General features: G+C 32.5%; 3 protein-coding genes across 6 annotated transcripts; 1 reads left to right on the top strand and 2 right to left on the bottom strand.

Moving 5' to 3' along the window:
* Positions 1 to 725: 725 nt before the first annotated feature.
* Positions 726 to 7,251, top strand: LOC101205436 (aldehyde dehydrogenase family 7 member B4). Of its 4 annotated transcripts, none has more exons than XM_011661316.2 (17): positions 760 to 863; positions 1,125 to 1,190; positions 1,271 to 1,404; positions 2,520 to 2,606; positions 2,789 to 2,920; positions 3,119 to 3,191; positions 3,280 to 3,302; positions 3,382 to 3,445; positions 3,757 to 3,802; positions 4,832 to 5,012; positions 5,108 to 5,284; positions 5,392 to 5,556; positions 5,723 to 5,863; positions 5,987 to 6,084; positions 6,266 to 6,415; positions 6,830 to 6,884; positions 6,964 to 7,251. In XM_011661316.2, exons 3-16 carry the CDS (start codon positions 1,273 to 1,275, stop codon positions 6,882 to 6,884), a joined length of 1,524 nt encoding a protein of 507 aa, XP_011659618.1. In that variant the 5' UTR covers positions 760 to 863; positions 1,125 to 1,190; positions 1,271 to 1,272; the 3' UTR covers positions 6,964 to 7,251. The 4 variants fall into 4 exon arrangements, with proteins under 4 accessions (XP_031744653.1, XP_011659618.1, XP_011659617.1 ...); XM_011661315.2 differs by having other exon boundaries at positions 1,263 to 1,404; positions 6,961 to 7,251; XM_004141659.3 differs by having other exon boundaries at positions 761 to 863; positions 6,961 to 7,251.
* A 2,062-nt stretch (positions 7,252 to 9,313) lies between these two features.
* Positions 9,314 to 10,721, bottom strand: LOC101205671. Its single transcript, XM_004141661.3, has 2 exons — positions 10,313 to 10,721; positions 9,314 to 10,061 (listed from the first exon to the last, which is right to left on the bottom strand). The coding sequence occupies exon 2, from the start codon at positions 10,052 to 10,054 to the stop codon at positions 9,587 to 9,589; it is 468 nt and encodes a 155-aa protein (XP_004141709.1). The 5' UTR covers positions 10,055 to 10,061; positions 10,313 to 10,721; the 3' UTR covers positions 9,314 to 9,586.
* A 3,025-nt stretch (positions 10,722 to 13,746) lies between these two features.
* On the bottom strand, positions 13,747 to 18,470 carry LOC101206046 (proteasome subunit alpha type-6). Its single transcript, XM_004141662.3, has 9 exons — positions 18,229 to 18,470; positions 17,478 to 17,572; positions 17,299 to 17,380; positions 16,864 to 16,960; positions 15,586 to 15,644; positions 15,386 to 15,468; positions 14,667 to 14,762; positions 14,422 to 14,481; positions 13,747 to 14,154 (listed from the first exon to the last, which is right to left on the bottom strand). Exons 1-9 carry the CDS (start codon positions 18,302 to 18,304, stop codon positions 14,062 to 14,064), a joined length of 741 nt encoding a protein of 246 aa, XP_004141710.1. The 5' UTR covers positions 18,305 to 18,470; the 3' UTR covers positions 13,747 to 14,061.
* Between the last annotated feature and the right edge of the window lie 2,195 nt (positions 18,471 to 20,665).

Genomic DNA, 20,665 nt, shown 5'->3' with positions numbered 1-20,665 from the left:
AAAAAAAAAATTATTTTTTAAAAATTATTTCATCTGTTATACTATTTTGTTTTCTTTTCAAACAAAGCTATGAATAAAACTAAAAAGTAACTTCATTCCATAAAAGCTATATATATACTTATTCCATTCCATAAAAGCTATAAATATATATATTTGTTTCATATAAGTTACATTTAAAAAGAAAAAAACCTTTAGAGAAAAAGCAACAAAATATAAATCATAATATTCGAGCTCAACTGAAATAGTGCTTTTATATTAACTTTTGAAGTTAGATATTCGATTATCTAATTATATCTATTACAAAACAACAACAATAACAAGTACAAATTGCAAAACTGCTCCTTAAATATGACAATAGTTTTAATTACACGATCAAATTTTCATTGCAATAATTCAATCAACGTATACAAGTGTTAACATCAAATTTTCAAATTAATAACAATTGGAGAACTTGGACCAAAAAATAAGAGTTCATCCCAAGCTTGTATAAACGTTTACAATTTCTCCCATTAAATAAGTTTGATAGCTTAATTTTTAAACAACTACATGTTAAGGGTTGAATTATATAATATATTTCAATAATAATGACTAAAAGAGAGCTTTATCCAATCTTAATTAATACAACTTTTTATTTGGTAGGGGAGAGGTTAGATTTTTTATATTGAGACAAATAAATAAAAACTCAACCAAATACGACATGTCGTTTCAATGGCTTATATTCAAAGAGAAGACGTCGCATCTTCCATTAATAGAACCATTAAGGTAACTGTGTAACACCCAATCCATTCCATCACATTACACATTTTCTAAGCAAAATTTGAATCAAATCCATTAGGAACTACAAAATCTTCCAACCGAAGAAGGTAAACTCTCAAGAAATATGAGCATTTTCTCAATTCGAAACCCGTCTATCTCCCAGAATTCGAGGAACTTTTGTGTTCAATTGATTCTCCAAAAGCCAACGCTATTTTTTCTTCCTTTTTAAAGAATATCATTATTATTGTTAAAGTTTAAACCAATTATCAAAATGGTCAAATTGGAGTTTATCCCAATCTTGAACGTTTTCGATTCTTGCACGTCTCTCTGATATTTATTTGTTGCATTGTGTGTGTGTTTTTTTTCAGTTTTCAATCGCTAATTCTCTACAGTGACATTACTTCCATTTTCTCTCTGGGTTTGATCTCTTGCAGGTAATTCATTCCATTTCTTAAGAACTTTTCGAATCGGTTCAATTTCTTCTGGGTTTTAAGAAGAGATTTTAGTTTTGCAGAGATGGGTTTGTCTAAGGAGTATGGATTCTTGAGTGAGATCGGTCTTGGTTCTCGTAATTTGGGATGTTACGTTAATGGCGCATGGAAGGGAAATGGGCCAGTAGTTTCCTCTTCGAATCCTGCTAATAATCAGGTTTCTATTTGATTAAACGATCGGAACAGTATTTGTCTATCTTGTTCTTCTAATTTATATTTCGCTTCTTTTTTTTTTTTTGTTTGTCTTTAGTCTCGGCCATTTTACATTCTCTTCTTTTGGATGCTTTCTTTGATACTAACTCAACTCTATACGGAGCTGTGGAGTCTTTGCTGAAATTTTAGTGTACCGTGTTTCGGTGAAGAACATTCGATTATTATTATGAAGTTATTTCTATGACCCTACTTAAATGAGATCTGTTATATAGGTTGTGCAACTGTATCATCGTTGAATTCTAAGGTTATGAAGATATTTCTGGCTTCATTTATAGAAGTTCAATGTCTATTTGTTCATGAATTTTCTGACTGCTGGCTGACTATTAATTTTTCTCTGAGGAACATTCCCTGCATGCACAGTCAATGCGTGGATTAATTATATTATCGTTGCTTCTTTTTCTTTGGGCAGTTTTATTATTGCATTTCAATTATTCTTATTTCTATAAATTATTACAATTATAGGAGAAAGTGTCCCGCAAACCTATATTTTCAAGTGTAAGGAATTAGCAAGAAAAGATTGTTCTATAAGTGCCAGTACATGTCTATGTGCTCTACTTCAACCATTTTCTTGTGACATTTGGGGACTGAGAAACCAACGCAGTTTCAAAACAACGTAACTTTTATTATTTTGGCCAAGAAGTAGTGTATTTTAGGGTTTTGTGTAGGATAGTGTGTGAGCTTCAATATTGGATGTTAAGGATATGACCAAGTCTACCTTAAAATCCAATACTAGTCTGTTTTAGGATTTTGTATGAAGATTATCTTACTCGTAACCGTTTCTAAAGGGTATAGATGCAGCTCCTCAGAGACCAAATAACACAGCAGATGATCAGTCTGTACAGTTTGAGACAGAGAATTGTGATTTATGGCTTTTAGCCAGTCAGACGTTGACGGACACTCATAATGTTTTAGTACTAGAACACTGAGTATTATATGTCCAAAAGTATTCTCCTTATTGGCATCCATTTTGCTGTCTAAATTTCTAATGGGATCTGCGATGTGTTGAATTTACTTATTTTTGTTTGAGTTTAACAAGGCAAATCGTCTCTTTTTTACTAGGTAATTGCAGAAGTAGTGGAGGCTTCCACTCAAGATTATGAGGAGGGCATGCAGGCATGCAGTGAAGCGGCAAAAATATGGATGCAGGTATGATTGCCTTGGGATAAACCCAACATTAATTCCCATTGGACTATTGTTTAGAAACATCTCAGTGTGGGCAACAACATTCTTTTTCTTTGGACTTCGTTTAAATATTTATTATTTTGATGGCACATTCTTCCCAAGCTTCAGAATTGGCCTTCTCCTGTTTTGCTTTTCATATGTTATAGGTTCCTGCACCCAAAAGAGGAGATATTGTAAGACAGATAGGAGATGCACTGAGAGCTAAACTCCATCAGCTTGGTCGCCTCGTGTCACTTGAGATGGGAAAGATACTCCCCGAAGGGATAGGAGAAGTTCAGGTATGTTTCTTCTTAAGGACAAGTAAATAAATTCCATACATTATTGGCTTAAAGCTTCCTTTATATGAGTGTGTGGATGGCCATAGGCAGGTTGATAATCTTCCTTCTTCAGCCTCGTGACATACATGTTCTGTGCTATAACTCACAATCTTATGCTGTAGATATTTTACACCCTTAATGATTGAGTTATTGTTGCAGGAAATTATTGACATGTGTGACTTTTCTGTTGGTCTGAGTCGACAACTTAATGGATCAATAATACCATCCGAGCGTAAGTTCCTTCTTTAAACTTAAATTGATATTCATTGGGTTTCCAATGACTTCAAATAAAATTTCTAATTATATTTACTTTTTAACAGGCCCCAATCATATGATGATGGAGGTGGGTTTTCTTTTTCTGTTAAATTCATCTGTAAGGACCGTCATAAATTTTCCTTTCTGAATATGAATTATGTGCACAGATGTGGAACCCTCTTGGAATAGTTGGTGTTATTACAGCTTTCAACTTTCCTTGTGCTGTTCTTGGTTAGTCATTCAACTAAAAATTACATGATTATATCTTTATACCAATGTGAAGGATGGATCTTTATGATGTTTTATTGCATTCAATTTTGTATTTTAGAGGGAGTCGCATGGACAGTCGCCAGTAATAGAAATGTTATATCACTACAAAGAGTCTTAACCTTTTTCTTGATATTCCTTAAAAGAGTGGTCTAAGTCACCTTAAATATTTTCTTTGTATTTTTCAAAAAATATCAATTTACTTTAATACAATATGTACTGCAATCTTCTTTGAAGATAAGTTCTGTAATCTTGTCTTGATTATTGCCACACAGGTTGGAATGCTTGCATTGCACTAGTTTGTGGGAACTGCGTTGTTTGGTAAGTTATTTATTTTTTCCAATTGATTGGTGCTTTGGTGGCAGGACATTTTAGGAGGAAAGAAGAAAAATGATCTAGAAAGCACAGGGGAAGAGTAAAGAATGAAGGAGAGGCATAGGCTTGCCTTAAGTTAGAAAATCGTTCTAAATATTAAGATTTATAATTTATTTTTTTAATTGACCCCTAAAATCCTTTCTAATCTAAATATTATAAACTATAAGAAATTAGAAGGTAAAAGTTTCCCCCTCTTAAAAATTGTAGCTCCACCCCTTGATCTAAAATGGCTTGAAATGAGCTGATTTTGACAGGGACATTATTGTGTGTATAAGTTCATGTTGGATATTGAGGTCACACTTTTTTCTCATAATGTTGTGCCCCAACTTTAATAGCATATAAAAACCATCTTATGCTTTTAAATGAATTTTTTTAAAAGCTGTTGTATATATATATATGAAAAAGAAATCAATTATTCGTTCAAGTATGGAAAATACAAATAGGGAAAGGGAGCAAACATAAGAATAGCTCCAAAGTTAAGGCATCAGTAACTATCCTAAAGGTAGGAAGTTCAAATCTCGACCACAATCACAATGGTATATTCTCAAAAATTACTAACAATAGAGGAGGGGAATTATCAATGGCATTCCAAACTCAAAGGAAAATACCAAAAACTAGCCTAGTTAATATTTATTTTGCTACTTTTTTTTTTTCTTGCAAGAAGTTAGTTTCTGAGTTAATTAAAGTGGAAAAAAATGTTCAAGTCTTAAAAACGTCCAACTTTAGGGAAAATTTGAGAGTTATCTACCTTTCTCTACTTCCAGGCCTTCCAACATAGTCTCTGCATACACCCTTTTCTACTTAGCTTACAAAGGACTTCCCTCAATGTTCCTACTATACACGTTAATATTCTAAACATATCTTATGGTCCTATACACTCATCTATGGTATCTAATACAGTCATTGAAGTTTTGAATCTTTTTTACTCCATGAATATATACAATATCAAGTCTCTGACTCCATCGTGAATTATAGGAAAGGTGCTCCAACGACTCCCTTAATCACCATTGCAATGACAAAGTTAGTGGCTGGAGTTCTGGAAAAGAACAACTTACCAGGCGCGATTTTCACATCCTTTTGTGGTGGTGCTGAAATCGGGCAGGCAATAGCGAAAGACAGGCGTATTCCTTTGGTTTCATTTACTGGCAGTTCCAAGGTAAATGTCCTTCTTTCTTGTGCTTGACTCTGCATACCATTCTAATTTATTAGATCTGTGATAACTAATGAACAATATTGTTTGTCAAAGTATAGGTCGGTCTAATGGTTCAGCAAACTGTTAATGAGAGATATGGAAAATGCTTGCTTGAGTTGAGTGGGAATAATGCAATTGTTGTCATGGATGATGCTGATATCCAACTTGCTGTTCGGTCTGTTCTCTTTGCCGCTGTTGGCACAGCAGGACAACGATGCACAACATGTCGAAGGCTGGTAATTTACTTTTCTCAATTGCCAAAAAAAAAAAAAAAAACTTATTGACTCTGTGGATCAAAGTGAAAGGATCTAATCCTGGAATTTTGTATTTCCCTTGCTTGTAGCTCCTTCATGAAAGCGTCTATCAGAAAGTGCTTGATCAATTGGTTGATGTGTACAAACAAGTAAAAATTGGTGATCCTCTTGAGAAAGGTACCTTACTAGGGCCATTGCACACGTCAGATTCAAGGAAGAATTTTGAGAAGGGAATTGAGATCATAAAGTCTCAGGCACGTCTAAAATGCAACTTCCTTTCATTTAATTTCTATTTAGCTCCTTTTTTGACCTTATGAGTCCTTGTACGATTTTGGTTTCAAGCTCGGTCAACAGTGCATTTGATTTTGTGTAGTAATTGACATTATTTTCTAATTAAGTTTTGTTTTTCACCATGTTCAGGGAGGTAAGATTGTGATTGGAGGTTCAGTTATTGAATCAGAGGGAAACTTTGTGGAACCAACAATTGTTGAAATTTCTCCAAACGCCAATGTTGTTAAGGAAGAATTATTTGCTCCAGTTCTTTATGTCATGAAGTTTAAGGTGAGCTCTTGCGTTGATGGCTTTTTAAGGACTTCCATTCATAAATTCGAGAAATTCTCTGTAAACATATATTTTCTTTTGCCTATCACCAACTTTTCATGTTGTTCTGAACTCTTTGCCTAGACTTTGAAAGAGGCAATTGAAATAAACAACTCTGTTCCGCAAGGGTTAAGCAGTTCTATCTTCACTCGTCGACCTGAGATCATCTTCAAATGGACTGGGTTAGTGGTTTTAAACTCTTTCAAGCCAATGCAACAACAAGTTCATTGTAGCTCATGACACAATTTTATGTCAATATCCTTGGCTGTTGTTCAACTGTACTTCACATCATTATCATATCTTGAGTGATTGTGAATCCCTTTAACTGGTTTATGTCATACTTAAGGTTTTAACTCATTGCAGGCCACATGGGAGTGACTGTGGTATTGTAAATGTAAACATACCAACAAATGGAGCCGAAATCGGTGGTGCTTTTGGAGGAGAAAAGGCCACTGGAGGTGGTCGTGAAGCAGGAAGTGACTCGTGGAAGCAATACATGCGACGCTCAACTTGGTACGTATAATGTTTGAACCAATTATTGGATCCATCTTTCTTTCAATAAATAAAATTGATAGTAAGAATTAGTAGATTCACTCACCCGATTGTCTAATTCTTGTTAGTTGGACTCAACCTTAAAAGTCGTGAAACCCATCTCAATATATGATTATATAAAGATAAGAAAAATACATAAATATTTACAACAGTTCAACATATGTCATGGGACTGCCTTCTCAATATATCCGGATAATCAATACTAAAGACAACTCTCTAGATACATATGAATAATAACCAGTCACATTCCCTATTTGATAAAGCAAACGACGTAAACATCTCCAACCAAAGTTTAACCAGAAGTTAAAAGATGAATGCAACCCATCTTCAAAACCCAAAAATTGTTTACAACTGATAAATTCTGTTCATTTGCAGCACCATCAACTATGGAAATGAGTTACCATTAGCACAAGGAATCAATTTTGGATAGGTCTGTTTTCATCTTTTGCTTTTTTTTCTTATGTTCTCTTCCCTGTCTTTTCTCACTTCATTCTGTTGCTTTTTAGAAGAAAGGGGTTGTTGTTTCAGCCTCCTTGTTCCAGCTTTGACTGAGATGTGATTTGCCTTTCGGAAAGGGAATTTCTGCCAACTAAGAGAGGGAATTCCTTCACAATCTGGCTGTCTCCATCTTCAATAAAAAAAATGTCTTCATAGGATAAAATAAATAGTGAGATTTCAGTGGTTGAAGACTTGAAGTTGATAACTAATGACTTGTCAATTAATGGCATTTTCATCTATGAATTATTTTTTGTTTTAGTATCTGATTCAATAATGTGAATTCTCTCATTCCCATTCCTTGAAATTTCCAAGGCTATATTATAAATCACATCCAAAAGCACTAAAAAAGATAATTTTTTTTTAATTTAAAAAAGACCATTTATTTCCTTAAAACTGTAAGTTGTCACTTAAAGCCTCCCTAAGTAAATCAATTTATGATTTAACTTTTCTTTAAAGATAGAGTTTAAAAGAAAAGGAAAATGAAAGAGTAGTGATAAGTTAAATTGATAAATTAATGTTTTTTATTAGCATGATTGTTGCTATGTTGAATTTGTAATTTAATTTAGTGGTTACGTTTTTCCAAAATTAGTATTTAATTAATGAAGTTTTTGACTATTATTCCGACTGGATAAATTTTCCACGTCTTTCTTTTTTATTTTATCTCTTTGATTTAATTAAAAATGCTAAATGTTTCATAATTATGTCTACATATTAGTGGAATTTTTGGGAGTAATGATCGCTATGACCACCAAAACGTTGTATTAAGTTTGTGATTAGCCCACCTCAAAATAATAATAACAACAATAATAATAATAGCAATAAAATTTGTTAGATAGATTATAGTAGATCAAGATATAAACCTATCATGAAACATATAAGGGACGTTCGTAAAAAGATTAATTATTTGTTATATTTGCCATATGTAAAATGTTATGGACTATTTTTTTCTAACTTTTTCTTTTTACACTTGATAGTCTATCACGATTTACTTATTTTACCATTTTACCATTTATAAATATTTTAGTTTATTTTATTGTTGGAAGATTTGTATGTATTGATTTTACTTCTAAGATAAAGGAGAACAATTGTTTCTTTATTCTCACTTTTTTTCACATAAAGATAAAACCGACCTTATAGCAAAGTATTTTATCAAGATATATTACTCCAATCTTTTATTCACATAAATATTTACTTATGTACATTTCTACTTTATATATAATACTTACAAAAATGACTAATTATAACACATACTTTATTATTTATAAAAATAACGAAAAAAAATGAATTTGATTGTTTTTGCTATATTTGTAAAATCTAAAACCTAAAAACATTTTTGCAAAATACCTAAACTAATATGCCATCCAATACAATTTTCATATATAAAACTGGTATCAAATTTTGGATTTAATTTTTAAAATTAGACCATATCCTTGAACAATATCACTAATACAAGTTTTTCAATAATAGAGTTAAATATTAACAGATTTTGGTTACGTTGGTATTTCGATGAAATATACTTAATTATTAAAATGTGTGAATTGCCCTAATATTATTGAAAGTGTGAATGTAAATTCCAACTATATATTACAAAGTGGGTGTCAATTGCAATTTTTTTATAAATAAATAAAGGTAATCACTTGGAAATTGATCATGATTTGATAAATAAGAAATTGACCTACCTTTAAGAAACATTTTTTCTATACAATAATAATACTAAAAAAATAATAACTTTACTTAATGATTGATAGTTAACAATCATTCCACATCATTAAGTTTCAATAATACAACCACTAATGCCTTGGGATGGTTACTTTAAAAGTTGACAAAATCAAAGAAAAAAATATATAATATGATATTATCATATGCCTTATTCTTCTTATCATTTCTCTTATTATTTCCTCAATTATTAAAAATAATTTCCAATGAATGTTTTTTATTTTCCCCAAACAAAGGGAAGGAAGAATTCAACATTAAATTACAATTAAATTGCTTTGTTTTTTTTCAATACATAGAAATATAAAAATAAAGAAAATATCATAAAGTTTTAATTAATTATTAAATTAGTAAAGACAAATTTAGAGAGTAGTTGAGTGATTTTTATTGAAAAGGTTTGGAAGTTTGTATGAAATTAGATGTGTGAAATTGAGATATATGCTTTGTCAAAATAAATAAGGAATTTTTATTAATTATTTCAAAATTTAAAGAAGATTTGATTGAACGTATATGAATTTATACTTTGTGAAATAATTAAGGAATTTTTGGTTTGAGAGAGAAATCAGCTGAGTGTTGATGAACATAAATTTCAAAAAGGAAGAAACTAAAAACTGAAGTATGAACTAATGGAATAAAGAAACAGAAGAGTGCACAGAAAAATCCAACTTTAATTAACATTATTAAAGCTAAATTACACCATAAAATGGTTAGAATTTTGCCGATTATGACAAAAAGAAAAAAACCAACATGGATTAAGATGAAGTTTAGAGCATAATTTAGCCTAATAATTTAAGTTTATTTTTCTGGAATATAAAGTATTATTATTTGGATCCTCCCCTATTTAGTTTGAGTTTGATTGATTTGAGTTTTTGGTGATGATGGTGGTGGTGGTGGTCCTTGGAATCCTGTACCTTTGATGATTCACGAACCAGATAGAGATGAAAAGCAGCTTCCTGTTCGAGTCAGCGCCGGAGGTCGTGACCCTTTCTTCGTCGGACTTGTAGGCATGGACCTCAGAGCACGTGAGGAAGGAGAATCTAAGCTCCGTTTCAGAATCTGTCTCATCGCCGTAATTAAATGCACTGTAGGATTCGGAGGTGGTTTCAACGATGTGAATTTCTTGCATAGATTCATGTGATTTTCCATGGCTTCCTCCGCCGTGATTAGACTATCGGAACGGAGGATTTCGTATTTGATTGCTTCAGAACAGAGACCACAGATCCAATTCCCACTGTAACGCTCACGAACTCGTTCTATGTATGCTGGTGTACACTCTTCCGTTAGTCCACAGCAATCGCATTTGACGAACTCAGCCTCCATGTGAACGATTAGCTTCGTTGATGCTGTTTGAGGTTCTAGGATTGTATCGCTTAGAACAGTAGCAGACATGGCGATTCTGCAAACATAAATTATGAATATCAACATCTCGAAATAACATCAAAATCAAAACCCTACAAATTTCTAAATCCCTATTATTATAAACGATTATGCAAACAGAATCTGAAATTAAACAGCGTTTCACAAACAAAAGGATCACAAAACATTCACTAAACAACGTAAAAAAAGAAGAAAAAAAAAACCCTAGAAAATTTCGTAATTACCTATTGGAATACGAGAAAAAAAAAATCGATGAGAAAGCTAGCTTACCAACAGAAGAAGCAAAAACAGATAAGCAGATATTAAAGAATTCCCTTCTCCTTCCCCTAATTTCGCAGCTTCTTCTACTGCTATCTCTCCTTTTCTCCAACTCCTTCTTCTTCATCTGATGATGAAATTTCAGAGAGGAAAACCATCTTATAATTCAAAATATTCAACTAATTCCCAAAGACAAATAACACCGAGTTCCCGATCAGAATCTTTCGCCAAGAAAATCAAACTCTCTCTCTCTATCTATCTTGTACAACGGAACAGATAATAAGCCAAAAGAAAGGAAGCGGATTGTTCGCGATGTTCGGAGGAGATCTTGAAAGTGAAAATGGGAGAAGAGGGCACGTTTTTGTTTGGGAGTAATGGAGGAGAGATAGTAGGAGGAATGAAGAAGAAGAAGAAAGTTGGAAGGGTTTATAAAAGGATCTAAATTCGGTTCGGACACGTCATCAAAATTCGCTGTAGGTAAATATGAGCCGTTGAATAATGGGACTGCCAGCTAAGCAGTTAATCTCGGGGTTCAGACTAATTGGGGGGGTTAGCAAAAATGTGCTGTTTTGGAAAGATTTTTCTTTTCTTCTATAATTAACTATCCAATCATGATCCACCACCTGTCATCCATAATCTTGTACACTGCGGCTACCTTCGAAATCTTTTGTCCACGTATTTTCCTAGTTGTACTTTCTTTTTCCTTTTTCCATTCCATTCTTCACTCCACTATTACTCTTTTACTTTGCATCAATCCACTAGATATTATTATTTTACCTAAATTATAGACCTAACCCAATCCAAATTTTATTACATTATTTTCCAAACAATTTCAATAGATCATTTTAGTCTTCTTAATCTTTGTTTGAATCTTTATTAATCTTGCTTGCAATTTTTTTATTTTTCCTATGATAACCAAGTCCCTAAATATCCAATCTCTCCTTACCTCTCTTTAATCTTTGTTTAAATCTTTACACATCCTTCACTTTGACTTGCAAACTAATACGAATTGAAATTTCTTTTAAGTGAGTTTCAAGATTGATTCTTTCCTTCCATTCTTTCGGTCTCATATCCCTACTTGCCCATACACTACCATATTAGTAAGTGAGGGTTTTACAAAGCATTCTATCCTTATTTCAATAGCAGCAACCTTCATTCATTTTATTATAGAGAGATCATAATTGATGGTCATTCTAGAAATAATAATTAGGGATATACAACATTTTAAAAAAATTGCAAATATAGCAAAATAATCGTTGATATGATAGACTCTCTATCAGTGATAGACTAATATTTGCAATGATAGACTTATAATATTGGTAAAATTTGATAAATTTTTGTTATATTTGTAGATTTTTTAAAATGTTGTTATATAACTTAATTATTTTGGACCTAATTGCTAAATTTGCAACTATCCCATTATTGTATCATTTGGAGCATATTATTGCTATTGCATACGCGACCTTATCAATAATATTATTGTACCATAAATTTGTTTGAAAAATGATTTTTTAAGTAAAAAAAAAAATCAAATATAAAATATCAGCATGAATAGCAACATTTCAAAAAAAAATTGTGAATGTAGCAAATTTTATCAACTATAGACTTCTATAGACCATAGAGTTATATCAACGATGATAGACTTTTGCAACATTTGTAACTTTTTAAAATGTTGTTTTACATATTACCCATTATAATTACCTTATAAAAAATGGATATCCATAGCAAACTCCGTTAGTAGACACTAGAGGATTTAGTGTACGCTACGCTCAAGGTGCTAAATCCTCCTCAACGTTTTGCTCGTAGATTGAGCGGCCCTCTATTTTAACAGAAAACATAAAATTTAAAACTTGAAATTACTTAAGCAATTTAATAAAACATCTTTACAATGACCTCAAGAAGACAAACTTCAAAACGTGTAAATTTGGAATACATTATTTGAGAAAAAAAAAATCAAACCTAAAACTAAAACATAACAAATCAAAATTCTTGACTACTAATTAATTATTAGTTATTAGTATAATCTCAAAATGGATCGCGTGTCATAAAAAACAAAACTATTAATACTAAAAGATATGTAAAAATAATAATAATATCAATGGATTGTATGAATTGAAATTGTGGCGTTTCCGCTTACCTTTCACAAATAGGAAGGAATGGTGTATTCTGTCATCGATGTTCATACGTAATAGTATAAAACTAATTAATAGTATTTTTAAAAAATTAGGTCAAGTATGGTTAAAGGAAGCAATAATAATAGGGTTTGATAAATGAGTAATATAATTTAAGGCTTGGGAAACATAACAAATCGGGAGTAATCTAAAGTGTGGTTTACAGTCTTTAAGCTTTCATAGAACCAATGATTTAGTGTTTGATGTTTGATTTGTTAAAATTTAGTGTATGAGGCTGAATGCCCTACCACAGTTAAGGCGACTTCTCCAACCACTACGATTTTTTTTTATGTCCCCACGTAAACAAGTTTCATTTTATTTTATGAAATTACCGATCCGTTGTCTAGTTTATCAAATTATATATGGAAGACATCTCTCACTTATTTCTACAATAGAAACTCAATTGTGACAAGTTTTAAAGTTCAAGCCTCAAAGACAAAATTGTTAGATAGTAAATTCAAAGACTAAATTGTTACAAAATTAAAAGTCAACTAAATTGTTACTTTCATAAAAGCTTAGAGACTAAAAAATGATTTTTAACATTTTTTCTTTATCCACGTTCATGAAATATGAAGTCCACTACTAAGTCCAGTTAAACACGGGAGAGTGATCAATCCAAAATCACATAACCTCCGCTAACAAATACTAGTAAAAATAGTGTTACTATTATTCATAATTTTAAGTAAATCTAATCAAACGAAAGAAATCCAATTACGTTTATTAATATGAAGAGAGGAGCAGAGGAGCATATACCTGAGAGATGATGCAGAATAAAAAAAAGATGCTGATTTGAATCTTTGATTATGAAAGTCGGCTGGTCTTTGTGTCCACTAATATCTTATGCTAATAATAATAATAATGAGAGAAATGAGTGGACCAAGGGGATTTGCCAATATCAGGAGTTGAAATTATTGCTTTTGCTTTCTAACATACAATGCTGAAAAAGACATTATTTATATTATAACAATATATAGTTTTTAATTTATCAACGAATGCTCCAAAATACATTTCCCATCAAATCTATGCCCCCATCAAACAAACTTGGTTTTTTTCCTTTCTACGCTGCTGCTTTAATCAATAAAATGATGAGACAGAGAAACAACTAACAACCTCTCATCATTACTAGCAGCCTTGAAAAGCTAGTACAACACTACTACCTTCATTCATAACATGAGCATTTAAGAACAATTCCCAACCCGTATGATAAAATAATATATCGTTAGCGACGTGTCAAATTATCAATAGGAGTGTGTGCAACCGTTGTGATACTAGATATTTTCAACCCATCCAGAAACCTTTCAATCTCATTCCCATCATGTTTATAGCCAAAAGAGACTTTGTTCTATGTGTTAAATAATGTAACATGACTGAGTTCCTCTGAAAATACAAATTCTAAAGGAGAGTGTTCTTTGAGGTAATGGTAAAACAAAATAGGAATTATCACCGTGTCTACAACAATTCAAAAGCAAATACTACCTCGAGAGCTTGAATTATATAGAGCATACAACGCACTGATAACTGACAGCTGAAATAAAGGCGATGGATGTTGGTGATATGCTTGTCCAGGGAGCTTCATACTAATCACATTGATCAATCTCGCTCACTAATGGCAGTCAAATGCTCATCAACTTCTTCGGTGGTCAACACTCTGAAGATGGGATTATCCGACCTAACCACTCCCACCTATAAACGTTGTATAAATGCATTTGCGTTATATCTTCATAATTATGATGTGGTTGACTTGAGTAACATACATACAGTGGAATACAGCGCACCCTTTGCCAACGGCAATTAACATTATACATAACGAATTGTCAACATAGTGGAAGCTAGCATGTCATATCAGAATTTTGATTTATGATCAATAATGTAATATTCCATTTGATAGAATCTATGGATCTAAGGTTCTCAAGCATATTTGTTGGAGAAGAGAGAATTAATTTTAAATACCTCGATCTCAGTGGCCTTGAAGTCTTCTTGCAGCACTGATTGAAGAGCAGAAATTGCAGTCTAAGAACAAGAGAGAAATTGACATCAAAATGCAGTCATAATCATAACGTGTCTGAAATATTATGCATTAAGTCCTCATTTTTCTTTCTAAGAAAAATAATTTTAGACAAATACGGGTTATTCCCCTCCCATATGACTATTTGACTGGTAGACGGTCTAAACATTTGAAATGAAATGAGATCTACCTGCACAGTCTCATCATAAGTAAAAGCAGGATCGTTCTTCATTTTCTTTTCCAAGAAATTAATAGCCTCCTGCTCCTTAAGCCCAGCACTAGTGGCCTAAATCACATAGTTGTTGAAGTTTTATTCACATGGTTAACCAAATAATAATAAGTTCAAGAGGTAAAAACGAACTAAACCGATGGAGTACATAACAAACAAGTATAGTTGGTTATATAGGAGCAACTAAGAAATTAAAACAATCGTTTTCTCTGTTCTTAAGAAAGAATGTGTCATTCTTTAAAAGTCAACCCACGTTCTTCAACCAATATCAAATCAGGTAGATTGTCTAGCAGCTCAAGTGCAATGTACTCTAAATAGCAATGGTTCCCGAAACACTAGAATGTAACACATTTTAAAGCAATTTATCATAACTTTAAAAATTAAAAATTAAAAAATAATTAAAAAAATCCATACTAGTATATAAATAAATGCTATTCGAAGCAAGGATTCCTTGGAAGCAAGACAATAGAAGCATTTTTCCTTATCCTCCCAACAGAAGCCTTAATTTCTAAAGTGAAAAGATGAAGCAATATTTATTTTAATATTAATCATTATAAATTAATCAGAAAAATAAATGTTAAGAACCACAATAAAAACCCTATTTTTGGACACAGGTACATAAGGTAAATTGATATGTAAAATTCTAGACCCAAGGATTTATATTCTAAAAGGTCACTTACCTTGTGACCAAAGAAATGACCAGCAGGATCACATTTAAAGAGACGAGGTCCATACTCATCGTCAATCCCCAAAACCATTGCCACTAGAGAAAATCCAGAAGTAAGAAAAAAGGAATTGCTAATCCCAAACACAATAATAGTAAGAGGTTCAAGCAAGCATTATGTGCCATCTAATAAAGATAAATAAACCAGAAACAAACCAACTCCAAGTGGTCTCATATAGGCATGCTGGGTGTAGACTTGTGATTTATCAGCAATCCTGCAAGACCATTAATTCCAACATCATCACACAATCATCTTCCAAAACTCACTGATTGATATCCATGTATATAACTTGAAAAAAAACTATCGACACATACTTCCATAAGAGTGTTGTGTTTAAAAGCCTTGTCTTAAATTCAGAGGAACATTGTAACATGGTTAACTATTGCCAATAATTTTGATGAAAACAACCACTTTCATTCAGAAAGAATGAAAGAATACAAGGGATTACAAAAAAAAAAACAGCCCATAAAACCACTCTTTTAAAGGAAGGGGCCAACTAAGTAAAATGTTTCCTATAGAATAATTACAAAAGTTCTTTGAAATCGAAGCCCAAAGAGATGTGAAATCTAACCAACGACCAAATCTTACTATGCCCCTCTTTCTACTCCTAAACACTCTATCATTCCTCTCGTCCCAAATATCCAAAATAATAGCACACGCCCCAACACGTCATTAAAAGTCCCCCCTTCTCACTAAAAAGTGAATGGAGAAGGAACTCCTCAATCGTCACTCTAATGCTCCTCAAGCCAACAACGCTAACACCGAACTCCTGAAGGAAAGAGCAGACCTCGCAAAATGACCATCCCAAAAAAGGTGATCAATATCTTCCTCAGCCATTCGACACAATAAACAACAAAAAAGCCCTACAAGCGAAGTCCTCCTCCAAATAAACCTATCAACAGTGCTAACCCAGCCAAGCAAGACCTGCTAGATAAAGAAACTAACTTTCTTTGGAACCTTAGTCCTGCAAACCACATCAAAGATTGACTTCTTAGGGGGAGAGGGATCCACCAACAGCCTAAACAACGATGTACAAGAAAATTCCCTATTAGGATTAGGAATCCAAACACAAGCATCTCTCCTCCCCTCTCTAACAGTGAACCCCTCAAGTAAGGAAAGAAGAGAGCCCACATTTGTTGTCTCCCTATTGGTCAAAGTTACGACAAAACCCGAACGAGAAAGACACAGAATTCTCATATCTCATCAAAAGCTCTGAGATAGTATATTTTTTGGACGAGGAAAGATGATACTAATGCGAATAAACAGAACAAACAGAATCCTCCCCCACCCATCTATCCTCCAAGAAAAAGGTGTCCTTACCATCCCCCACAAACTATTGCCAATAATTTAAGACAAACAATCGACCAGCACTTCCTAAGTAATTGATTACTCAAAAGCAAGGAAAATATTCTAGAAAGAAATAATCAGAATACCATTTAGCCAATACATCCACTGGCATCTCGTAGCCATATTGGAAACGGAACTCTGCTGCTTCATTCCTTGCTTGTTGAACCAGTGATCTTGCATCAGCTGAATGGCATATAGAAAGTGGATAGGGATATTTCATCATTCAAATGTGAGAAAAGTAAATTTTTGCAGTGAAGCATTTTTATGTGCGATACTCTAAAATTATAGCAGCACAGTGTAGTGTAGAGAAACACGTCTTTCATAGACAGAAAAAGACTGGTTGAGGAGTCAAGGGAGTCTTCTTGACCCAATTTATCATAAGTTGCTATCTGAATGTATACCATTTCATCATTGCCATTAGTTGAATTTTGAAGTTGATGCAAGCAAAAGAAAAGAAACATTTCTCAAATTATGATTCATTATTGAATAACTAGTTGGCAAAAGGACAGGAAAAGAAAAACCTGTAATGCCAGTTGCGAGCAAGCCCAGATACTTAGTAATGGAGAAAAGGTGAGTTACACTTGTCTGATCCAAAAGTTTGTCCTGCAAGAAAAAAGATCATTATTATAAGTGGAACGAAATATTAAGCTCAGACAGAAGAGAGTCACGGAAGTGGCATCGCCTGCCCAATAATACTCACAGGGACCTTCTTCTGAGTCACAACGCAAACAGAATCCCTCCCTTTGACACCAATCGAGGTAGTTCCAGCAGATTTCACAGCCTTGAAAGCATATTCTAGTTGATGATTTCAACAAAACAAAAAAAAACAAACAAACAAGTCATTAGATTACATTACTAACAAAGTGACAACCTAAAACTCAACCCGACATGGAAAAATGTATGATAAACGGAACGCCATCGCCTTTGATTTGCTAACAATTTACTGATTGGAAACAATTCATTGCGTAATCTTTTCTAATACATGAATCCACTAAAAGCAAAACCAGTATCCAAGGCTTTGTCTAATAGTTTTCAAAAAATTTAATACATACACGCACTCAATGAAAGACTAATGCTCACACAGATCAAAGCCAACACCCTAAATTACACGTATATGAGAAAAACCTAGTTTTCCCGCAGGAAATAAAAATAAATAAATTTGACGTTCCCACCTCGTCTAAATTCCGAGCGGTATATATTAGAACCAGAAATGAGAAACTACACTGAATACGTTTAATTAATCCGCCTCGGTTACCACACCATCCATCACAGTTCAGAAGGAAGATGTTCCTTTCTTGTAACGAGGGATTTCAACATTGAAGCTGAACACTTCAGGAACAACCATTCTTGAACATTAATTGAAAGTGTCAAACCCCAATAGAGAGTTCAACTGATTCGATCGAAACAAGGAGTAAAAAAAAAAGAAGATCGAAGAGGAATTGCATACATACCGACTTGAAATAGGCGGCCCTCGGGTGAGAAAATAGTAATGTGACGATCGTAACCTCCTCCACTTCCACGGCTCATGGCTTGTTGTTGGGATGAATTAGGGCTTGGACGGGTTTAGGGTGTGTGGGGGGAAATGGAGAGCTCGAAAAATATGAATATAGACGATGGAGCCGCGAAAAAACTTTCTCGCCAAGAAAACCGCTCAGTCAGGCAGTCCCCAGGCACAACTCACTTTTTATTTTATATTTTATATTCCTACTATTTTCTTAATCTTTTTTTATTATTTTAAAAAATAACAAAATATTAAAACTATTTAAATATTTTCGCTACTTTTTATAAATAGTTTCAACCGTAGCAATTCTTTTTTCTTTATAATTTATCATAGGTACAAAAACCAAAATATTAAAACTATCTGAATATTTTCGCTACTTTCAACTGTAGCAATCCTTTTTCTTCCTAATTTGTGATAGGTACGAAAACTAAATTGTCTTTTTTTAAATTAGTAAAATAAATTAAAATATTTACAAATAAGATAGATTTCATGGGAGGATAAAAATTGATATATTTTTATTAATGACTCATATCGTTTATATTAAATGTTTGTTATTCAGTCTGAAATTTTGTTATAGTCAGATAAACATTTGTTCAATTTTGCTATTTTTGACAATTCTTCAAAACTAAAATTATGTTTGTTTTTTTTTCTTTATATATAATTTGCAATAGGTACAAAAACTTTTAAACGTTAACTTATCAACAACCTTTTGTATACCAAGCCTTAACTCAATTCACGTTAAAGTTTTAAAAATATATATATAATTTAGATCTGGTCATCAGTCGGTTTGAGTCGAATTTTTTACAAGACTGACTCTTAATCGACCATAGTTCGTTTAGTAAAATGTTTAAACCAATCTCGACATCGACGAGTAAACGTCAATCAGTCGATTTTTGTTGGATCAAGTCAGTTCAATACTTTTTGAAACTTTTTGAACTCAATCCTAATGAGTCTATCATGCTAACCCAGACCACCCAGACCATAGTTCAGCGCCTCCTATAAAATGTGTTCTGTCGCTTTTAACTATTTTGAACATGGGCTTGGCTCAAATGCTTCAGCCCATGAATGCATGTGCCAATCAAGTCAGTTCAAATACATTGGCTCACAATGCATGGCCCAATTAGAAAAATGATTTCAGTATAAAAGAATCATCAATTCGTTCCCCCTCAACCCATTTCTAAAAATCGTTTTGAAAATTGTGTCAAATTAAAATTGAGATTGGTTCATGACATTTGAAAAATTAAATAAAATAACTTCAAATCTTTAACTTTAGAAATTGATTCAATAAAACATCGTAAACATAACTTATTGTAATTTAATTTTATTTATAAGATAAGACGTGATATCAAGTATGTCCTAACTCCTATATATACCTTTTATCACATTTGTGGTTTCATTTGTTAATGCATCATAAGGTCAAACTCATATGAAAGATTGAATTGTATTTTATAAATTTTCTATGGGTTGTGTAAATTATTAAAAATTGTGTTGATTTGTCATCTAGTGGTAGGTTTAAATCAACAGAATTGATCTTGTTAGTTAGTTGACAATTTTCACTGAGTGATTATAAAATGAGTAAGTAAATGATTAGATACACTTATTAGTTATAAACAAATAACATAACCTAAATAATTGTGTATTGAACTAGAAGAAATGTTATATATTGCTCTCCAACGAAATAAATAAAAGTGTAAGATGCTTAAATGTTTTGCATTGTATGATGTGGCAAAACTAGGTATATTTATTTGAGTCGCAAGAATCCATGGTTCTAGAGTCAACAACCCATCATATCAAAAATTAAATTTGATATAATATTTTTTAGTAGCATCTACAAAGCCTAAGTTCGTTCAAACAGTACATTTGACTTTAAAAGGCTATTGTTAATTATCTCATACTGAAGTCTTTTTCACATTCACAACGGTACATTATGACTTATTTTGGAGACTATTAAGACTATTGGAAATAAATATTACGATAAAGTTATTGAAACAGTCGTTCATGAGATTGTGAAACGTGAAAACAGTGGAAATGAAATTTAATATAATCATAAATTGGAGTTACCAAAACTCATAATCGAAACGTCGACTTAGAAATACAACCCATTAGATTTCGCATTTTGAAAACGACTCTACCTTTCCTCTAAAACAAACCTATGACTTATTTTGGAGACTATCAAACCTATTGGAGATAAAGATTACGACAGAGGTATTGAAACAGTTGTTCACGAGGTTGTACAACGTGAAAACAATGGAAATGAAATGTAAGTAGAATGAGCATAAATCATAGCCAAAACCCATCAATATGACATTTCATGTTTTGAAAGGGTTTGTTATTCTAACATAATAGAATCATAAATTAGAGCCAAAACCCATAAATCCCATTACATT

Source organism: Cucumis sativus, chromosome 7, assembly GCF_000004075.3.
Source record: "Cucumis sativus cultivar 9930 chromosome 7, Cucumber_9930_V3, whole genome shotgun sequence".
Classification (NCBI taxonomy): domain Eukaryota; kingdom Viridiplantae; phylum Streptophyta; class Magnoliopsida; order Cucurbitales; family Cucurbitaceae; genus Cucumis; species Cucumis sativus.
The sequence above is the reverse complement of the archived record's forward strand: the minus strand, read 5'-3'. Positions and strand labels throughout refer to the sequence as shown.

What these genes read in the sequence shown, in the direction of transcription:
- LOC101205436 (XM_031888793.1), top strand. Translation starts at nt 1,273, where the DNA reads ATGGGTTTGTCTAAGGAGTATGGATTCTTGAGTGAGATCGGTCTTGGT. An exon ending in CGGCAAAAATATGGATGCAG is followed by an intron (nt 2,607 to 2,788) that starts GTATGATTGCCT and finishes CATATGTTATAG; the next exon opens with GTTCCTGCACCCAAAAGAGG. An exon ending in CATTTACTGGCAGTTCCAAG is followed by an intron (nt 5,013 to 5,107) that starts GTAAATGTCCTT and finishes GTCAAAGTATAG; the next exon opens with GTCGGTCTAATGGTTCAGCA.
- LOC101205671 (XM_004141661.3), bottom strand. Translation starts at nt 10,054, where the DNA reads ATGTCTGCTACTGTTCTAAGCGATACAATCCTAGAACCTCAAACAGCA.
- LOC101206046 (XM_004141662.3), bottom strand. Translation starts at nt 18,304, where the DNA reads ATGAGCCGTGGAAGTGGAGGAGGTTACGATCGTCACATTACTATTTTC. An exon ending in GGGCCGCCTATTTCAAGTCG is followed by an intron (nt 17,573 to 18,228) that starts GTATGTATGCAA and finishes ATCATCAACTAG; the next exon opens with AATATGCTTTCAAGGCTGTG. An exon ending in TATGAGACCACTTGGAGTTG is followed by an intron (nt 15,469 to 15,585) that starts GTTTGTTTCTGG and finishes GATTTTCTCTAG; the next exon opens with TGGCAATGGTTTTGGGGATT.